We start from the raw sequence: 19,137 nt of genomic DNA on the forward strand, positions 1-19,137 counted from the left end.
GTCTATAGTTAGAGATGAGTCATATTTATAGAAACTTCATAAAACATGATAAACATTATTAAATTATGAGTTCTATTTGAAATATGAACCTTCATAATATGATAAACATTACCATAGAAGTTTTATTAGAAATATGAGTCCTAATCTAACTAAAACCACTTTTATCTTTGAGTCCTCATAATTTTGATTATCTATTCGACTCCATTGAATTTAAATCAAGATTTAAACTTAAGACAAAAACCCTAGACCAATTTACAATTTCACTCATCCCATGAAGTAAAATTATAAATTGACAATTTTACCCCTATACTCAAAACGAAACTTATTCTTTATCCCTTTAAGTGTGACTCCCTAGGTTCATTCCAATTGGCAATGGAATGATACCAAAGGACGTGGGTGACACCTAGCCAGCCCTGTGGCCCCACGTCGTAGCCTAATTGAACACGAATGAGTAGATCATTACGAACCTTTCCTATTATGATTACCATATGTGTATAAACCTTTCATTCTTATATCTCAACCGAGTGAGAGCCATGGTAATTGTCAAACTCACTGAACTCCATCACATGCAAATAACTATAGTGGGGTGAGATTACCAAACTACCCTTCGTGTCTCACACGATTAGTTTAACTGCCTTGTCCAAGGTCTTCTAATCTCACATACTTATAGTCGCATAAGATACTGACTCGTTTACTTCCGAGAGAACGAATTCCTTCTTGGTGATCACTCACAACTACTACCTGCCCAACATAGTCGCACTTCGAGGTCGGGCCTACCAAAAGGTAAACTGAGCCTAACAACTCTAATAACAGACTAGACGTCACAAGTACATTATGATCATGATACCTCATGTCTAAGGTCCACTCATATGATCATAACCATCAATCCCAATCATTGACTGCCAAAGAGTAAAACCGATGTGATTGGATTGTTACAAGTCATGTTCAAATACACCAATTCCCAATAATGCATTTATGACATATGCTCCCACTATTCCATAGTGTTCAACTAGTACTCTTTATCAAAGTATATGTCATACAAATCCTTACGAACCTTTAATGCCCAATTAATGGTTCTCCGATTTGCGAACTATTTAAGTGTATAAGTACCAAACCCTTCTAGTGCTCTCCTTTTTATTCCACAAAGAGTAGAAGGTTTAACTTAATACACATGAACTATGATATTCAAAACTAATTATAATGCCATCACAAGATTTATATGAACATCAAAATAAATGCCTAATTAATAAGAATAAGAATGTATAATACAAAGGAAATGCCCTAATACAAGTATCCTCGTTGGCATTCGAGGGCATAATCCTAACACTAACTACCAGAATCTTTGAGGTGGTCTTCTTCTCTAGAGAACGACCCCTACTTGTCACGCCCCGACCCGCGGGCCCGCAGGACGCGATAATCGCCGCAGCAATCCCGAGGAGGGATACCCCGCCACTCAACCCTCAGGACGACGCAAGGCTGATCAATACACCTGAAATTCAACAATAGTAACAACAACAACAACAACAGTAGGATACAGAAAAATATACAGGTTCACAAATACACAAGGAAACAACACTAACAACAGTAGGAAATGCTAGTATATGAAAGTTTAAGAGTTATTTAGATACTAAACCATGCAACAAAGTTTTCTACACACTAGTGGATCCATAAGTCTTATAATATGTTCCATGACAACAACAACATACATGAACTAAAGGAAATACAACAGAAGATAGAACAGTAGCAAATACCCAGTACACTGCCATACAGTCACACCTACTACCTGCAATAGACTGGGAGGAAGAAAGAGGGATGAGTAACTCAAGTTACTTAGTGAGGGGAGGTTAGCACAACTTTAGCAGAAATACACCAACAGTAATAACAATGATAAAACATCAAAATAAAAGCTTTACCAAAACAATACTAGTTTAGAAACAGTAACACATATAATAGAAGTCTTCAAAAGGATTAAAATAACATAATAATACCAAGGAAACCATTTTTACCCCAACTAGGGTTTACAACACCAAAACCACAAAACATGGTTTTAATAAATAAGCACAATACCCAACACTCACCCAGCATAACGTGGTCTAGAAAACTCTCTAAACCTCCGCCGTGACCATGGCTAGGTTTAGAGCCGTTAAGGTACTCATGCCTTTGACGTTGACCCATTAGTTCACTGGTTAGTGACTCCGGCTACTCGATGAATATCCAGTCAGGGCTCTACACTCCCACCTGAACTGGCCATCATAGTAATCAGTCGGTTATCATGGCACCTCAATAGGCTGGCCGTGGAGACCGCCTACTGCAGTAGGATATCAGCATACAGTCACCACAATAAACGCAACTCCACTCGGAGTATAAAAGTCATCCATATTCGTCAATCAACAACACCTCGACCATTGTACGAGGACAAGATAAAACACAAGGAAAGCTCAAGCTTTTAACACAATTTAATTTACAAATCCCACGCAAGAAACAACATGGTAACCATTTCCTTTCAACCATTTAAAATGAGTTTCAAGCCTTAGATTTCACAAAATAAATGATTTCCACAACAAATCTCAAGTTTTATACAAAATAAGGATTTCACAAACTCATGGATATGCATATATATATATATATCAATCACAAATCCAACAATAACAAATCAAAAGCCAAAAGAGACATCCAAGATTTTCTCAATAATAACTATCATTCACCAAAATACCAAACAAGTATAAATCAATAAACCTTACTTAAAACATGATATGTATATATATATATGTATATTCATCTCTAACTATTGGCATTCTTCTAATTAAAGCTATGCTCAACAATTCCACTCATAGCATTGGCGATTTGTCTTCCTCGCTAACTACTCCTCGGCTAAATCTTTGCCTCGAGCCAAGACTTCTCCTTGCCAAAGTATAACAAAACACAACAATAATTAGCAAATAAAACAAATCATACAAAAAAAACTCTAAGTTCTCTAACAAAGAACCCTAATTCGATCCTAGGGTTAGCTCAAAGCTAGGTCTAAAGGTTACTAATGAATTCCTAAGGATTTTAGCTTCACTATAGTCTAAAGAAATAAAAAAAACAACTAAAGATTGTCAGTGCTACAGTAACCTCGAATATGCTACAATAAAACCGGCCCTTATGCTATGATTTTCTTCCAATTTACAACACCAATTCAAGAAATTTCTTCACAAACATTCTCGTACATGAACAACAAGTCAATGTCTTCAATTTGAGCAAATAAACAACTAAATCCATGGAGAAATCTAGGTTTTAAAAAAAATCTAAAAACAAGGAAATACAAGAAGAAAATACGGTATAAAACATTAAATCCAAGCTTACCAAGTTCAAGAGTAAGGGAGGAAGCACTACACCAAAATTGATGATTAGTGACAAATTTGGTTATGGCATATTAGTTTTTTGTCACAAATAAATGACATTAAGTGACAAAAATATGGTTTCACCGCGCATTTCATTAGTTTGAGTATTTTAAGTGACAATATTTTAAATCGTCATACGATGGTGTCATCAAATATTTGACGTTGTATCTTCTGACTAAGTGGAGATGGAGGAAATTTTTTTTAGTGACAACTTCAACATTGGGTGACAACTATATTAAGTCATTAATGCCATATTTTTTTGTGACGAATTCTAAAATGTCTTGCTCGTAAAAAAGATTAATATAATGTCACCAATATTAATATTTACTATCGGTGATAATTTAAATTGATCATGTATCTTAATTATTTTTTATGACATACAAATTCATCACCTAAATATAAGTAATACTAACATTATATTATTTTCCCATATACATATGGCATTAAAGGATGATATTAGCGAATGTCACCATTTATTAATTAATTTAATCACATTAACCATATGTCACTAATAATTTTTTTAGTGAAAAATTATTAAATATTATTGCAACATTTCATAAAGCTCATGAGTCACGAGAATCACCAAAGGCGGCAGATATCTCACACAGTTGCTACATTATTTAAAAACTACACATAATGTCAAAGCATGAGATCATCAAAGATAGCATTCATTTGGATGAAGGCACGAATGATGTTGATTGACATGCTCGGCACTATAGTACAAACACTTTGAGAGCTGATAGCTTTGTTTTTCCATGGAATATTTTACTGTGGAAAATGAAAAAATAGTCATTTGATTGGCATTATTTTCTAGTTATTGCTCTTATTTTTCACGGAAAATATAACATTTTTCCTTGGAAAAGACCTCATTTGTTGTTTGATTGCATCAATTTTCCCTGGAAAAAGTCACATTTTCCATGGAAATTGTATTTTTGGCTACATAAAATGCTATTTAATCCCAATCAATCATTTTTTAAAGTTTTGTAATAGATATTTTTTTTGTACACAAGAATTCAATCTCAAAATTGATTCAAATTTTTACCGCGTGTATCACCTGTAGTATATATATTAACTTGAGTGAGATTTTCATACTCACAAAAGATTTATTTTTATTTTTGTTCCAAATAAGAGTAAAAGAGGAAAAAGAAAGGATAAGTCAGAAAACAAAAGGATAATTTAAAAAATATATTCTAAGAAAAATATATAATCTCTCAATATTTTTTTAATTCGGATAAATAAAAAATATATATCCTTATGCAAACATGGTTAGGATTAAAAAAAAGGAGAGATCGGAATTTTATTTTTTAAAATAAATCCGGGATTATAATAAAAAAATAGTAAATAAATAAATATATACTAAAAAAAGTGAGGATAAAAAAAATAATAATAGTAATAATAATAATAAAATATAAAATCCTTATATATAAATCCAGTATACTCAAGAAATGGATATAATAAGAATGAAGAGATAATGATAAAAAATATATATATTAAAAAAAAGCCTTATTGATTCCATATTCGCACATCATCTCATAATTTCAAATAAACAAAAAAATTAAGCTAAATAAATAAATTAGTTAATTAAAAAATATGAATATAAACATATAACAGTCTCAAACCAATATTTTTTTTGTTATTATAAACATAATTAAGCTAGCATATATTTTTATTTTAAAAAATTGTTAAATTTATTACAATAATTTGATAAATAATTAAAATAAATTTTAGTTTACTTAGACTATACCCAAATATAAACGGCTTCAAAATTGGGATAATCATTTACTTTAGGTAATTTAATAAATAATTAATATAATTTGTGCATAATCATTTACTTTAATTTTTAAAATTGAATCATAGATAATGACTATAGATAATTATATTTATTTAAATATATTATATTATATAAATCAACTCTATCTTTTTATTTAACCATAATTTATGGTAGACATGATTTTAATTATAAAAATTAATACGGTCAAATTTACTAATGATTTAGAGATTATTATATATTTTAAAATTTTAATTTATCTAATTGCTTTTTGCCTATTATATTACTCAAATATTTCTATAAAAACAAATCTAGAAGAAAAACTCTATTATTCATACTAGTTATTTAAGAGTATTGGGCGTATACACATCGGAGGATTTTGCACTTGTTGAATTTCTAAGGTAATTTTAATTTATTGCATATATTTTTATGTATTCATGTAATTCATCTTTTATATTTATTTAATAGTTGATTAAATATTAAGTAATTAAAATTGTTTATGTTGATTTGATATTTATCAAAATTATTTTCGACATATGTCTAAATAATGCAAGTTTTCATATATTTTATTGACATAGGCACAAGTAGGGTAGACTTCCAGTAGGGGTTAGGGTTCCGGTGGGGGAAGAGGCCGACGGGTTAATTGTTATTAAAATATTTGCCATTTTCTTTGATTTTTGAATTAAAATTTTAGTTTGGTGTTTTTCGGCAGATATTTGTAAATTTTTTCTTTATTTTTTATTTTTCTCTTAAAAATAATTCTAGCTTACCCTTGTTCTAAGGCCTTATTAATGATCTCAAAATTTTTGCATTATGTACCATATATTAAGCTGTTTGTGTGTGTTTGTCTTGAATGGCCAATCCCACAACTTTAAACTTTATTTTCTTCCCTTCCTATTTGATATGGTTATATACCTTTATGCAAAGCAAAAAAACACTTGATTATTTTTAAGGAATTTTATAATAACAACATCTTCATTTTAGTTTTATTGGGCACCTAACATGTTTTGACAAAGCAAAACATATTGTACACCCTTGTTATGTGCACCATTTTGTTGACCATTATAATGAAAACAAATAATCTCTATTCTAATACTCATGTAAGTTTGTTGATTTGTACTATATTCAGGTTATTAAGGTTATTATTGATTTCAATTGATTATTTTTTTAATTAGATAGAATAGTTACAAATGTATATCATGACTATATTTGTTTTTTCATTCATTTGAAAATAAAGAGGTGTGAAATCAACCAAAGGGCTAGACAAGCAGTAAAGTTTACTCATAATCAAGGATCAAGGTCATTTGTTGCAAGCCGCTATGCTTTGGTAAATTATCATTGTTTTCGTACATTATTTAATTATCAGTTTTTGTTTGAATGATTAATTCTATGTAATAATTAATGTTTATTAATTTTGGAACTATACAGCGTAAGGATGATCAAGAACCAAATAGGATGGATTTTTTCAAGTCGACTCACTATTTAGAGAGTAAAGGATGGTCAACATCTGAGGCTCAAATAGCTTTTGTAAGATCTTTCACAAGAAGAATTTATTTTTTTAAAAAAAAAGGATTTCTTGTTAGTTAATATTTCTTTTTAATTTTTAGGAAATTATGGAGAATAAATTAGCAATACTTGGTGAAGAAGGATCACAACAAGAAAATATTGATGCAATAGTTGATGAAGTACTTGGTACTACCTCAGGATACAGTAAAGGACTTGGATATTGACCTAAGCCTATTGAAAAAGTGTCAAATGTAAGCTTTGCTAAGTTAAAAGAAACTCTTACAGAGACACAAGATGAGCTCCAACAATATAAGTCAAATTATGAAGTGATTCGAAATCAAATGCAAGTTATGACTCAAGCTTTATTAGCTGCTGGAATCCAAGTGCCCATTCATCAAGTTTCAGCTATATGCATAATTAAACTTCCTTGTCTACTTTAAAGTTCAACTTTTTTTTAATTTACCCTTGTTATGAATTAGTATTATCATTTATTAAAAATAATTGATTTCAGGTCATAATAAGACAAGCTCTGATTCGACAGAAGTACCATCAACACAAGATTTAAATTAAGAGTTCAAATGGAGGTTACGGGAAATTATCTAGGTTGATATGCATCTTTAAAAGCTTTAAGTTTTTAATGTCATTAGGACATTTGATGATATTTCAGTTTGTTAGTCCATGTTACTTATTGATTTTATTATTTTGAATAAAAATATTAATTTTATTAACTTATGATACATTTGACAAATTACTTATTTAATACAATGCCTCTAATATGTATTTGTATCATAGTATTATTTAATATTGACATTTTTATAAAAAATAATTTTTTTAATAAATGACATTATAAAATATTAATTTGTGACATTTTCAAAACTACATGTGTCGCAAAAACATAATAGTTTGTGACATTAAAAAATTATCAAGAATAAGATGATATTTAATTAATTGTGACATCACAAAAAAATTAATATGTGATATAATAAAAGTATCACGAATGATATTATAGTCAATTTTTTTATGACATTATATAACATTAATTTGTGACAGTTTTTAATAACTATACATGTCATAAAATATTTATTTTCTTGTGACATTTTTATTTTTGTCACGCTTGATCAAATAAAAATTGTATTTAATGACAAAAATATTTTTTATTAGCGACAAACTGTAAGCATCACAAAAATAACCTCCAATTACTAACTATCAAACATTTTATGACGCTTTTGTTGTACAATATGTGACAAACATTTGCGTCACTTCTTATGTGATCATTAGAAAAATGTTATAAAATTTCAAAATTTTACTTCATATTTAGTGACAATATATAACATTTTATGACGCTTTTGTAGTACAATACGCGACAAACATTTGCGTCACTTCTTATGTGATCATTAGAAAAATGTCATAAAATTTCAAAATTTTACTTCATATTTAGTGACAATATATAACATTTTATGACGCTTTTGTTGTACAATACGCGACAAATATTTTCATCACTTATTATGTAATCATTGGAATAACGTCACAAAATTTATAAATTTTACTTCATATTTAGTGAAAATTTATAGCATTTTATGACCTTTCTGTAGTACAATATGGGACAAAAATTTCTGTCACGTATCATGTGATGATAAGAAGAATGTCACAAAATTCCAAATTTTTACTTCATATTTAGTGACAATTTATAACATTTTATGACAAATTATCATAATATTTTGTGACAACAATAAATGCCACAGATAATTGTCGAATTTGTGACATGTCACAATCTTGTCATATAAAAGTTATGATTCCGTGACAAACATGTAAATTGTCACATTAACCCTTTAGTGACGGAGATTAGGCGACGACACGTGGTGACAACAAAAAAAAGTCACAAAATATTTTTAGTGACAAAAATATGTTATTTAGTGACATTATTATGTATGTATGTATGTATGTATGTATGTGAGTGTGACTATTTGTCTATGTCATGGCCAAACTATACACCATATGTATCTACTTTCGAAGAACATTAAATGCGTCATTATGATGTAGCTGTTAAATTCTCAAAATCCATGCTAGCCTAAGTCCAAATTGATTTGAAATATAAAAAAATAAATTACTAAACAAATAAATGAATTATAACTATGAAATTTTGACCATTGCTTCAAAATTCCATTACATAAGGGATTCATTCAAGAAAGCACCCAGATAACACTACATTATATTCGCAGACAACTACGGAAAAAAATACAAACATGACATAAGTTCTGTAGACAAAGTAAATTCATATTTCCATCTACAAACTTGACTGCAAAACTCACTCACTAATCCATCTTCACCTAACCATTTATTAGAAATTATATTATTGCCTTTTCAACCACACAAAATGACTCTCACACTCCCATCCTTCTTTTTCTATCAATTTACTTTCAATACTTCATACTATATCTCTAAACAATTTTGCTGCAAAATGTATACAATTATTTATCGTATGATTACCAGATTTTTGGCTTTCTAATGGTTTTGAGACATTACCAACTTTTCAATTAGCAACCATGTTAAGCATTGTCATGCTAGAATGACGTGTTTCTTGATTTTTTTTACAAAACAATCCCCCCTACATAGTAAGCAAGTAAATGACCTTTAAAAGCTACATTTATTAGATGTTGGATACATGAATCTATTTTCAACATGATAAATTCTATTCGAAAAATTTTTTTTAAAAAAATTCAATATTAGTAGTATAACTTATCTTCCATGGGGAAAAACCATTAAATGATAAGTTTTTCACCAATTCAAGCACCAAACTAGCTTCCAAATTGTCTCTCTGGGCACAATTTAGAAGAAAACTAATGTGCTCCTTCATGTCAAGACACCATAAATTATCAACTCGCATTAATTACCCAACTTTCTGACTTTTAGATGCTGTATAAAATCTCTTACAACTGCAATATATATATATATATATATATATATATATATATATATATATATATAATTATAATTCAAAGAAGCAACTATGGCTTTTATGCTATGAATAATGAATGAAATTAGCAACGACGTGACATTTTGAAAAAAATTCTTTGGCCAAATAGGTAAAAAAACATTTATATATTGAATTAGAGAAATTTTTGACAATCAAAAGCAAATCTTATCTTCTTTGACAATAAGCTCACAACAGAATCCTTGATATCTCATTAAAAAAAGCATCATGTTTAAAAAACCATAACTCTCAATTGTTAAATTGAGAGAAAGTAAAGTAAAATACACACTCCCTATAATAGCTACATACTGTTGCAAATGATATGACTATGAAATGGTTAAAGTGAACATAAAACCGAATATGAAGGAAAATATGAAATATCGTATCTTAATCTTATATGGATTTTCTGCCAATTACTAAATTATGTATGATCATTAATAACAACCATATAATAGCTACAGAAAATTCTTTGCCCAAATAAACTCAAAGAAAAATATATGAATTTATGAAAAAAATGTGAAAAATCAAAAGCAAATCTTATCTTCTTCTTTCACGAGGAGTCGACAACAAAATCCATGATATCTCTAATGAAAGATGAAAACAAATTATATAAAAAGCCAGGTTTGAAAAACCATGTTAACAATGAGAGAAGAAAAGGCTAACCACACACACACACACACACACACACACACACACACACACTCTCTCTCTCTCTCTCTTTATATATATATGCATTTTGTTTACTATGCGCAACTTACCCAGCAAGACGACCACTTCATTAACTACTACTACTAAGGTACACTCCCCAAACAATGCTCCGCCATCGATCTGTGACTTTTTTTTTTTTGGATGAAAATGTGTGAGATTCTTTTATTTGTGTTACGTGTACATTCAGCAAACCAATAAAAGCCTTACTCTATATTTGCTTTCAATTAGTCATTTATCCTCTTCTTAGCTAATATTTGTTCTCACCACTTGATTTATGATATATATGTACTTCAATTTGCAATGTTTCAATTTGCAAGGAGCTTGCATAAGATTTTTTGATGCCTAAGACCCATCGTAACAAAAGGCCTATTTTTATACCCAGGGTGAATAAGGTAGAAGATATAAGCAATAGAAAGAAATGGATGAGAATTCTAAACTCTAGAAAACTCCAACTGAAAGATAAATGCAAAATTTCTTCAACATCCACAAGTATGGAAATCCCAAAAGAATGTAATGAAGGGTAACATCCACTTTAATCCTCATAAACTTTTTTTTTTCAACTTATATGTCAAAACGTTTCGCTTTAGCTATCTCCTTCCTAATAACGTTTATTGCATTATGATTCACATGTTAAATTCTCAAATAAGAATAATGGATAATACATGAATTTTGATATGTTTGTATTCAGATCGAAATAAATCGCAATCACCGAATCTTTGATTGAAGTACAAAAAAACACAAAAACCAACAACAACAACAACAACAAACATGCACTAAAGCTTTGAGCTATCAAATTGCAGCACAGAAGAAAATGGATGACCAACTAGAGGTAAGAGTTGTGATTTTGTATATATAAAAAATTATATTAACTATGATATGTATTGCAATTTCCAAATGTTTAATATACCTATAATAGTTGCAGATTTATGAATAAATATAAAATAAAATGCAAAAAATGATGTGGTTTCATTATGATGTACAAATGAATCAAACACTAAATGATTCTTTGGCTAAGTTATTATATAATAATTATTTGTGTTGAATATGAAATAACATCTTTGCTCAAAATAGTTATCACAAACCAAGATTAATACATTATTTTTCTATAGGTTGAAAAAAATACTGCAAATGAGAATTGAAACACAAGGAAAGTACCTATAGACAATGCTCCAAAAAGCTCAAGAAAATCTCAACATTGATATGAACATGACAAATTCAGAGATTGCAAAAAAACAATTTGCAGATTCAAATGGAGTTCTATCAGATTTAAAGAAGATCATCAACCAAATGGAAGAATCCAAAGTTACTGAATTAGGGAAAAATATATGCAAATAGCTTCACAAAATCTCACAACCCAGTTTTTGTACCATATGGAGATAGTGCAATAACTGAAAATCAAGATACCAAGTTAGCTATAAATAATCCTTCCTTAGAGTAAGATGCAAGCATAATAGAAAAATAAAATTTTGTTTTAATATATTAATCGAAAAAATAAATTCTTATTTAGTATGTAGCTTTGATATTTTTATTCCAACTTATTATTATGTACTCTATATAATAAAAATGATTAAATAAATTAAATGGTTTAAAAAAATCAATTAATTTGTTTATATCTATTGCCAAATAGAAAACATGTTCAATACATGTTCAAAGAAAAATAAATATAAAGAACAAATCCACAGTGTAAGCGCAGGCCTCGACACTGGGAACAATGATGATTAACCTCAAAGAATTTTAACCCAATAAAATACACGATTTTTAAAGGATAAATAAGGTTAATGTATTTCAACAAAAATATTCAGAATACCCAGGGGTTTATCCACAAAACCCTCAAAAGTCAGTGACGCTTCCGTCACCAGACACAAACGAATCCTGAAATTAAACACCTACAAAAATCACAAGAGCCAGAAAAAAAACTCAGTTATCAGCACCGCCGCAGCCGCCGCCAGAGCATCTTCTGGCGTCGCTCTCTGATCTCCACGATCGACGAACCAGGGATGGCCCGTCGCTATAGCAGGCAGGAGGAGGCCCTTGAGATCAAATCCCTCCGCCGCATCCTCAGCGCATACCTCAAGTAATCCCCAATCATTAATTAATAATCTTTTACCCTATCTCCTCGGAATCGCTGTTTTTTTTTTTATGCCTTTTCTGATTTTGATATAATTTGTTGTTTTTTTTGTTGAGTTTGAACTGACTTTGTGTTGATAGCCAGCGCATTTGCATTCTTGTTCTGTGAAATGGGATGTTGGATTTGATCAGGTGCTTGTATTTGACTTTGAAGGCTATGTATGATATAGGAATTTTTCGGAGACAAAGTTTTTATGTGATTTTAGGGCATGAAGATAACAAATTAGTGGACTGAAGTTTTTGACTTTAGTTTGTGTTAGAGTCATTAATATTGGAATTACAATGTAGAAACTTGCAGTAATTTTATGTAATTGGTGGAACTATTTTCCAAGGTTGCTGCCTAAAATCAATGGCATTATTAGGGTTCACTTCAAGAACTTGTGGACTTTGTTGATGATGGATTCACTGATGCTATTCATCTTTCAATTCCTTAAATAGAAGGTTATCCTTGATTGACTGGCATACGGTAGACCTAACTTGTGATGATGTATCTCGTATCTAGATAGTTTTTTTCTGGTTAAATTATTGGCTGTAGTATCTGAAGTTGGCTGGGTGTAGTATCATCTTGTGTTCTATTTTACTGTTGCATGCTAGTTCTTTTCCCGTTTTTTGTTTTCCTGCCTTGAGTCCACTTTTATTTAATGGGTGTTATGCATTTTTTTTAAGTTGTTTGCACCAACTTAACGTGGTTTGTTTTTACTATATTGTTTGTGGCATGGTTACTTTACGTTTTTTTTCATTAAACACTTGCAAAACTTATGATTCAGTTATTCGGATGCTGCTGAAGAGGACGTAAGAAGATATGAAAGATCTTTTGCAAAGCTTTCACCTGCTCACAAGGTATTTAAGTACGTTTGTTTGTGTTTATATATATGTCTTGAATTTGATTCTGTCCAGCTTCATTCTCTATGATCTTTATTTTCTGCATATTTGCTGATGAATTTATTTGAATTTTAAAATATAGCAGGAGATGAGTTATCTTACCTGTTAGGAGCCTATTTTTTATGTTAATTGTTTTTATTGCTGTGTAATTTGATTATTGTGCTTATATGAAATTGTATTCTTATGTGTACTGGTGGGGAAACTAATTCACTTGTATTTTCTCATGCTTGTGCAGGATCTTCTTTCGCATTTGCCTGTAAAGTACAAGAGAATTCGATGGTAATAAATTTTGAATGAGTTCTCTTTTATTTGCACAGATATAGGGAAGCATCTAATCTGTTGCCCTTGCTTCTCTATTTGTCCTAGAAGTTACAAAGGTTTCATTGCTCTCAATTAGAACCTGCAGCTCAATCTTTGCGACATGAGAAGCCTTACATCATCTGATGGCTCTACTTACTGGCTTAGACATCTCATCTTTTACAAACTATATTGCAATTTGAGATAACTTAGCTGAAATTAGATACCCATTTATGCATAGATTAAATTGTGAAGATCTCCTTTTTATTCTTGTGCTGGCTGTGGATTAAACCACTTATTTTTATTTGATGAAAGCAAAAGAAATTTGAGAAAAGTTTACATTAGAGTCCATGTAATGCAGAATTGGAAAGCAGAAAGCCACTTGAAAAATTCTAACTAATGTTTTATACTTGTGTAAGATATCATCACCTAGCTTGGTAAGAAAACAATATGAGTTTATAACCACATTGAAATGCAGACAACTATACAAGCACCAAATATGAGATTCCCACACCCTTATGTTAGCATATTAATATACATTAAGTTGCCTTAAGTGAATAATGGTATGTGATTATTCTTTATGTTATCAATAAATGTGATTAACATTTTGGTTTGTTAGTCATCATTTCTGATGGAATAAGCGCTCGTGCAAACTGCAAAAGAGCAATGGGTGGGTTCATTATGATTAAGAGCCATATTAGTTTGAGAAAAGGCCATTGGGGAATTGAGATGTTAAATTTTATCAAATGAGGATTGTAGCATTTGAGCAAGTAGATAGCCTGAAAAAACATGTTTTGAGATCATTGAGGATAGCAGAAATTTAAGTTGATAAAATAATTATCCAGGAGAATACTTGCTATATGATTCATTTCCTAGCAATCATGATATGAAGAAAGACACGTTAAACTGTTTCACTTGAAAGGGAAAATTCTTGTTTGGCATTTAAAAAATTAAAATTGATAACTGCAACATAGTGTTCAGGAATTAGAACAGGACAGTTCAGTGTGGACATGATATGGTGGACAAGGCTGAGTAATTTTGTTGATGGAACAATACACAAATATCCCAAATACGAAATATGCCCTTAGAATATGAATTTAGTTCTTAATATATAAATTACTTTGGAAAAAAGTATTTTACATTAATAAATGCTTATGAAATAATAAAAAAAAATTAGTTGGAGGTAAAATCTGTAATTTGTCACATATATTCTAGATTTTTTTTTAATCTGCCCTTAGGGCAAGGTAATTATCATTTCACCCCTATGGGGTTATGTATGTAAATATTAATGGCAGATGTTATTTCATATGCCACTGTAAGGATAGTTATTCAATAATTTTCATTTTACTGATGTTTATATGCTATTACAAAGTTTTCAAGGGTATATATGCACATATATATATATATATATATAATTATGCGAAGGTTATTTATGAAAACATGAATAACAAACTTATATATATATATATATATATATAATTATGCGAAGGTTATTTATGAAAACATGAATAACAAACTTACTTTGCATATATATTACAAGGGCATCTATGCAAAAATTATAGTTTTTTGAGGGATATCTATGCCACTAAAAATGTTAGAAATATATATATGGAAATTAATTATAATAATAATAGTTATATATGCAAAATTATGCTTTGTAGGAGTATATATGCAAATACAAGCATATTAATGGAAAGATATCAAATGTGGTATAATTGGTAAAACACAAAAATTGTCTTAGGTTATCCTATGGGAAAGCATGGGTTAAGAATTTGATGTTTGTGTCCAAGCAGTCCAAGGTTCACTGAGAAAATCTGAAAAGTAGTATTTTTTTTCTTCTTCTTATTTGTCCCACATACCAAGTGTGCTGATTGTTTATTTTCTAATTTTTAAAATTTTAAATAATTACAATTATTTCTATTTAAATAAAGCATATTAATAATAAAACTTTTCAAAGTCTTTTGTTGATTGTTGTCCATGTTCAATTTGGATTATTTTCTCTCTTTTTAAATGAAATTTACCATCCCTTTCTCTAACTTTCTTGTTGAGAATAATCTTGTGTACACTATTTTCTTCCTATTCATATACTTTAAATTCTTTAATTGCTTCAATGTATAACTGGCTCCTTGTAAAATTGGTTTATGCATTTGTATTTATCAGAATTGATCAAAGGAAGTATAAATTCTAATGATTTGGATTGTGTTGCAGGTGTATATCTGTGAATACATTTTTTATTATGAGTATGCTTCAGGTAGGATTCTTTCTTTTGAGATTATCTTCCAATGTCCATTCTATCATTATTTACATTGTTTTTTTTTTCATGATTTGAGGCCATGCTAGCAGTCTCTGTAGATATTTAGGTGCTAGCTTGTCATTCAAAATTCTCTTGATGGGCGCTGTCAGGATTGTAAATGTAATTACTATCTCCCTGAACATTTTACCACTACTCATTGCTTTTCTACCAGGCATTTGAACCTCCAATAGAGATGAACCAGGGTGTAAATTTTGATGATCATGATGGTCAGGGAGATACTGTTGAAGGCAATCCTCTCTCAGCAACTTTATCCAATCCTATAGACAGGGATGTTTGCTCAGAACATTTGACCATCAGTGGAAGTCATGTTTCCATGCATCTGACACTCGATGGCAAGGAAGAGAACAATTTAGTCAACGATGCTACAAGAAGTAATGGTAAAGAGGTGCCTAAATTAAAGACCAGAATCTTAAAATTGCTTTCCAAAATCTGCAGTTGCCATTTGATTTATTGTTAATATGGGGCATTTATATACCATTTCATTCAGAAATATGACCCTCTGTAGATACCAAATAGGAACACATATTGAAAGTTGTTGCAATGAATATGTGGATAGGCCCTTAACTGATGACCACTGCAAGGAGCCATGTGATTGTCACCAATCTGCAAGCTGTTGTGATTCTCTTACTAATGCAAATGTGAGGTTATGCTTTCCTTTCTTTACTATTATCTCTAAGCCTCGTATCAAAATGAAAATTTCATGCAAATAAAAATCTCTGTTCCTCGCCATACCTAGGGAACATTGTAGCTGCTTAGCTTGATTTTGCTAGATTCAGTAATAACACTCTTCTTATGGATCATTTTTAATTGTGATTACTGAATCTGTGTTCCTTTATGTTTTAGTTGTTGCCAAACATTAAAATTTTGGTTCAATGTGCTGAAAAGAGATATAAGCTGATGTTCATGAAATTGAATGTATTTATTTCATGTTATTATGTGTTTCTTTTGATATGTTCTATCTGGAGCTTGAAGTTGTTCCTGTTTTGCATGATCATTTCTTCTTTTTAACATTGTGCAATGCTCATGTACACCTTTTATTCTCATATTTGCATTTCTTTTTTAGGTAAGTTCACCACCACGAGATTGGTTAGATATGTCCTCACGGGCTAACGTACCTCTAGCTGATGTTGACAAGGTATGAACTCAATCTTAAAAGAAGATAAATCCTTATGTTTATGTACATGTTTTTATGCAGAGAAAACTTTGCAAGTTGGAAAAGTTTGCTGAAATTTGAGAAATAGGGAGATGAGTAATGTTGGAAGAGGTGATGAGGGGGATGGAGGAGGAATATGAGGAGATGATAAATATTAAGACAATGATGGATTGGAAGGATGGGGAGAAAGATCAAAAAGAACTTCAAAATAAGAGGGATTGTAAGTGTGGAGGTCATGGTGATTGGAGATGAAAGAAGAATAAGAATTTAAATTAAAAAAATGATGGAGAATATAAATGTCTCAGGGCATTTGTGAAGAAACCTGAACCAGAAAAAAGCTGAACTAAATTATAATTATACAGAGGATTTTATACAAACTTCTCTTTATAATTCCCACAGTGGTTCATTTTTGCTTCTAATCATGAAAATCCATTACTTTTTCTGACTATTAATGCATCCGATTCTAGTTATTAATTTTTTAAAATGCTGTTATATTTTTAATTAATACATTATTTAAGCGAATCATCTTTTGTTTTACTATTGATTGGTGCTTCTTATTATATATTAATAGATGGATGTGTGCTACTTCCATGGTGGTTGAACTTCTACTCATGCTAAACTTTTAAAGTACATTTTATATACAGGTAAGGTGCATCATACAGGAATATAATACGGAGTGGACGATGAGGTAGCATGTCATTTACATCAACACTTGTTATGGTCCGGGCTTTTTCCACGCTTAATTTCTGAAGTTACCAAATGCTACTATTTTATGCAGGGCCAAAGGGAGCGCGTCACGCAGCTATAAGCCAATCCTTAAGGAGCTTTGATCGCTTATTCCTTCTCGGGAGCAAAAGAGCGGTACTGCAGTATCTTTCATAAGCCAATTTACTGGATTAATAATGGAGAAAGAGCTAAAATAATCTCAGTCAAGCAAATGGCGCAAGTTACTGTTCCATAATTTATTAATTTATCATGTGTGTTTCTAGAGTGTTAATTTGATCAAGCAACAGAACCCAGTTTTCAGAGATTAGTCCATTTATTCTGAAATGTCTAATATCTATATTTGTGTAATTTATCTATTAAATGGTATTTTTTTTCCAAATAGTTGAGTGTTAACTTGGTTAGAAGGCGCAGTTAGAATGAAAGACAATACTTTGATGTTTGGTTGATATAAGATTGCCCCATTATAAATTAATTTTGGTAATTGTGTTATCATTTTTGGATTGGGAAAAGGGTTTGAAGCATTCAGAGAGGTTATATGGAGTAGCTGATCAATTTAGCCTACTGTATAGGAGAAAGAACTGCTACCTTACAACTGTAGCTGTATTCTGTATTAGCATATTTATAAGAATCTAAAATTGAATTTAAATTTATCTAGGTGTACTTTGATTTCAAAAATAAGGGATGGCAATCATTTGGATGGTTTAAGAATGTTTTGTTCATTGTCTATGCCTCTCATACCTGAAGCATCAGACATAATCATATGTAAATCTCTAGCTGAATCTGGTTGATATGTTCATCATTGAGAATAAGCTTTCGGTGGGTAATATTTCCGGTTACTTGTATCACAAAATAGTTTTTATCTTTCCCTGATGAAAGTTTCGCTCTTCTCAAAGTGCCCTTTTCTTCCATTTTCAGATAACTTTTCAAACAGTGTTAAATGATGATTTATAGCAAGTATGTTACTTTATTTAGTATTTTTGCTACATTACTAGTTTTAGTTTGCAGCTATCTCATAATTGCTTATTTAATTTCTTTTAACTACCTGAAGCTACTGCTGATCTATCCATCTGAATGCATATATTACTCTGCCTATAGTTTCTATTTCATTGTTGCTGTGGTCTGTTTTAACTCTTTTATATATATATATATATATATATATATATATAATAGGCCTTCTGTTTGGTCCCTGGTGCTGGACTGTGGGAGATTGGCTTTGAGACCCTTTGTCTTGTATGAAGCAAGTTGTTTGAAAGTACTACATGGAATATGTAAATCTGGTGGTCATATGGGTCATTATTTTCT

The 19,137-nt window shown here is 30.4% G+C and overlaps 1 protein-coding gene across 2 annotated transcripts; it reads left to right on the forward strand.

Annotated features, from left to right (window-relative positions):
- Positions 1–12,194: 12,194 nt before the first annotated feature.
- Positions 12,195–17,766, forward strand: LOC120276866. Of its 2 annotated transcripts, none has more exons than XM_039283595.1 (8): positions 12,195–12,410; positions 13,231–13,303; positions 13,581–13,624; positions 15,851–15,893; positions 16,108–16,341; positions 16,513–16,594; positions 17,020–17,091; positions 17,754–17,766. In XM_039283595.1, exons 1-6 carry the CDS (start codon positions 12,334–12,336, stop codon positions 16,522–16,524), a joined length of 483 nt encoding a protein of 160 aa, XP_039139529.1. In that variant the 5' UTR covers positions 12,195–12,333; the 3' UTR covers positions 16,525–16,594; positions 17,020–17,091; positions 17,754–17,766. The 2 variants fall into 2 exon arrangements, with proteins under 2 accessions (XP_039139529.1, XP_039139530.1); XM_039283596.1 differs by lacking the exon at positions 17,754–17,766 and adding an exon at positions 17,681–17,717.
- Positions 17,767–19,137: the final 1,371 nt, after the last annotated feature.

The sequence above is a fragment of the Dioscorea cayenensis genome, chromosome 15 (genome assembly GCF_009730915.1).
Source record: "Dioscorea cayenensis subsp. rotundata cultivar TDr96_F1 chromosome 15, TDr96_F1_v2_PseudoChromosome.rev07_lg8_w22 25.fasta, whole genome shotgun sequence".
Lineage (NCBI taxonomy): Eukaryota > Viridiplantae > Streptophyta > Magnoliopsida > Dioscoreales > Dioscoreaceae > Dioscorea > Dioscorea cayenensis.

Coding starts and splice junctions, on each gene's coding strand:
- LOC120276866 (XM_039283595.1), top strand. CDS start 12,334: ATGGCCCGTCGCTATAGCAGGCAGGAGGAGGCCCTTGAGATCAAATCC. Junction 12,411..13,230: donor ATCCTCAGCGCATACCTCAA/GTAATCCCCAAT, acceptor CTTATGATTCAG/TTATTCGGATGCTGCTGAAG. Junction 13,304..13,580: donor AGCTTTCACCTGCTCACAAG/GTATTTAAGTAC, acceptor ATGCTTGTGCAG/GATCTTCTTTCGCATTTGCC.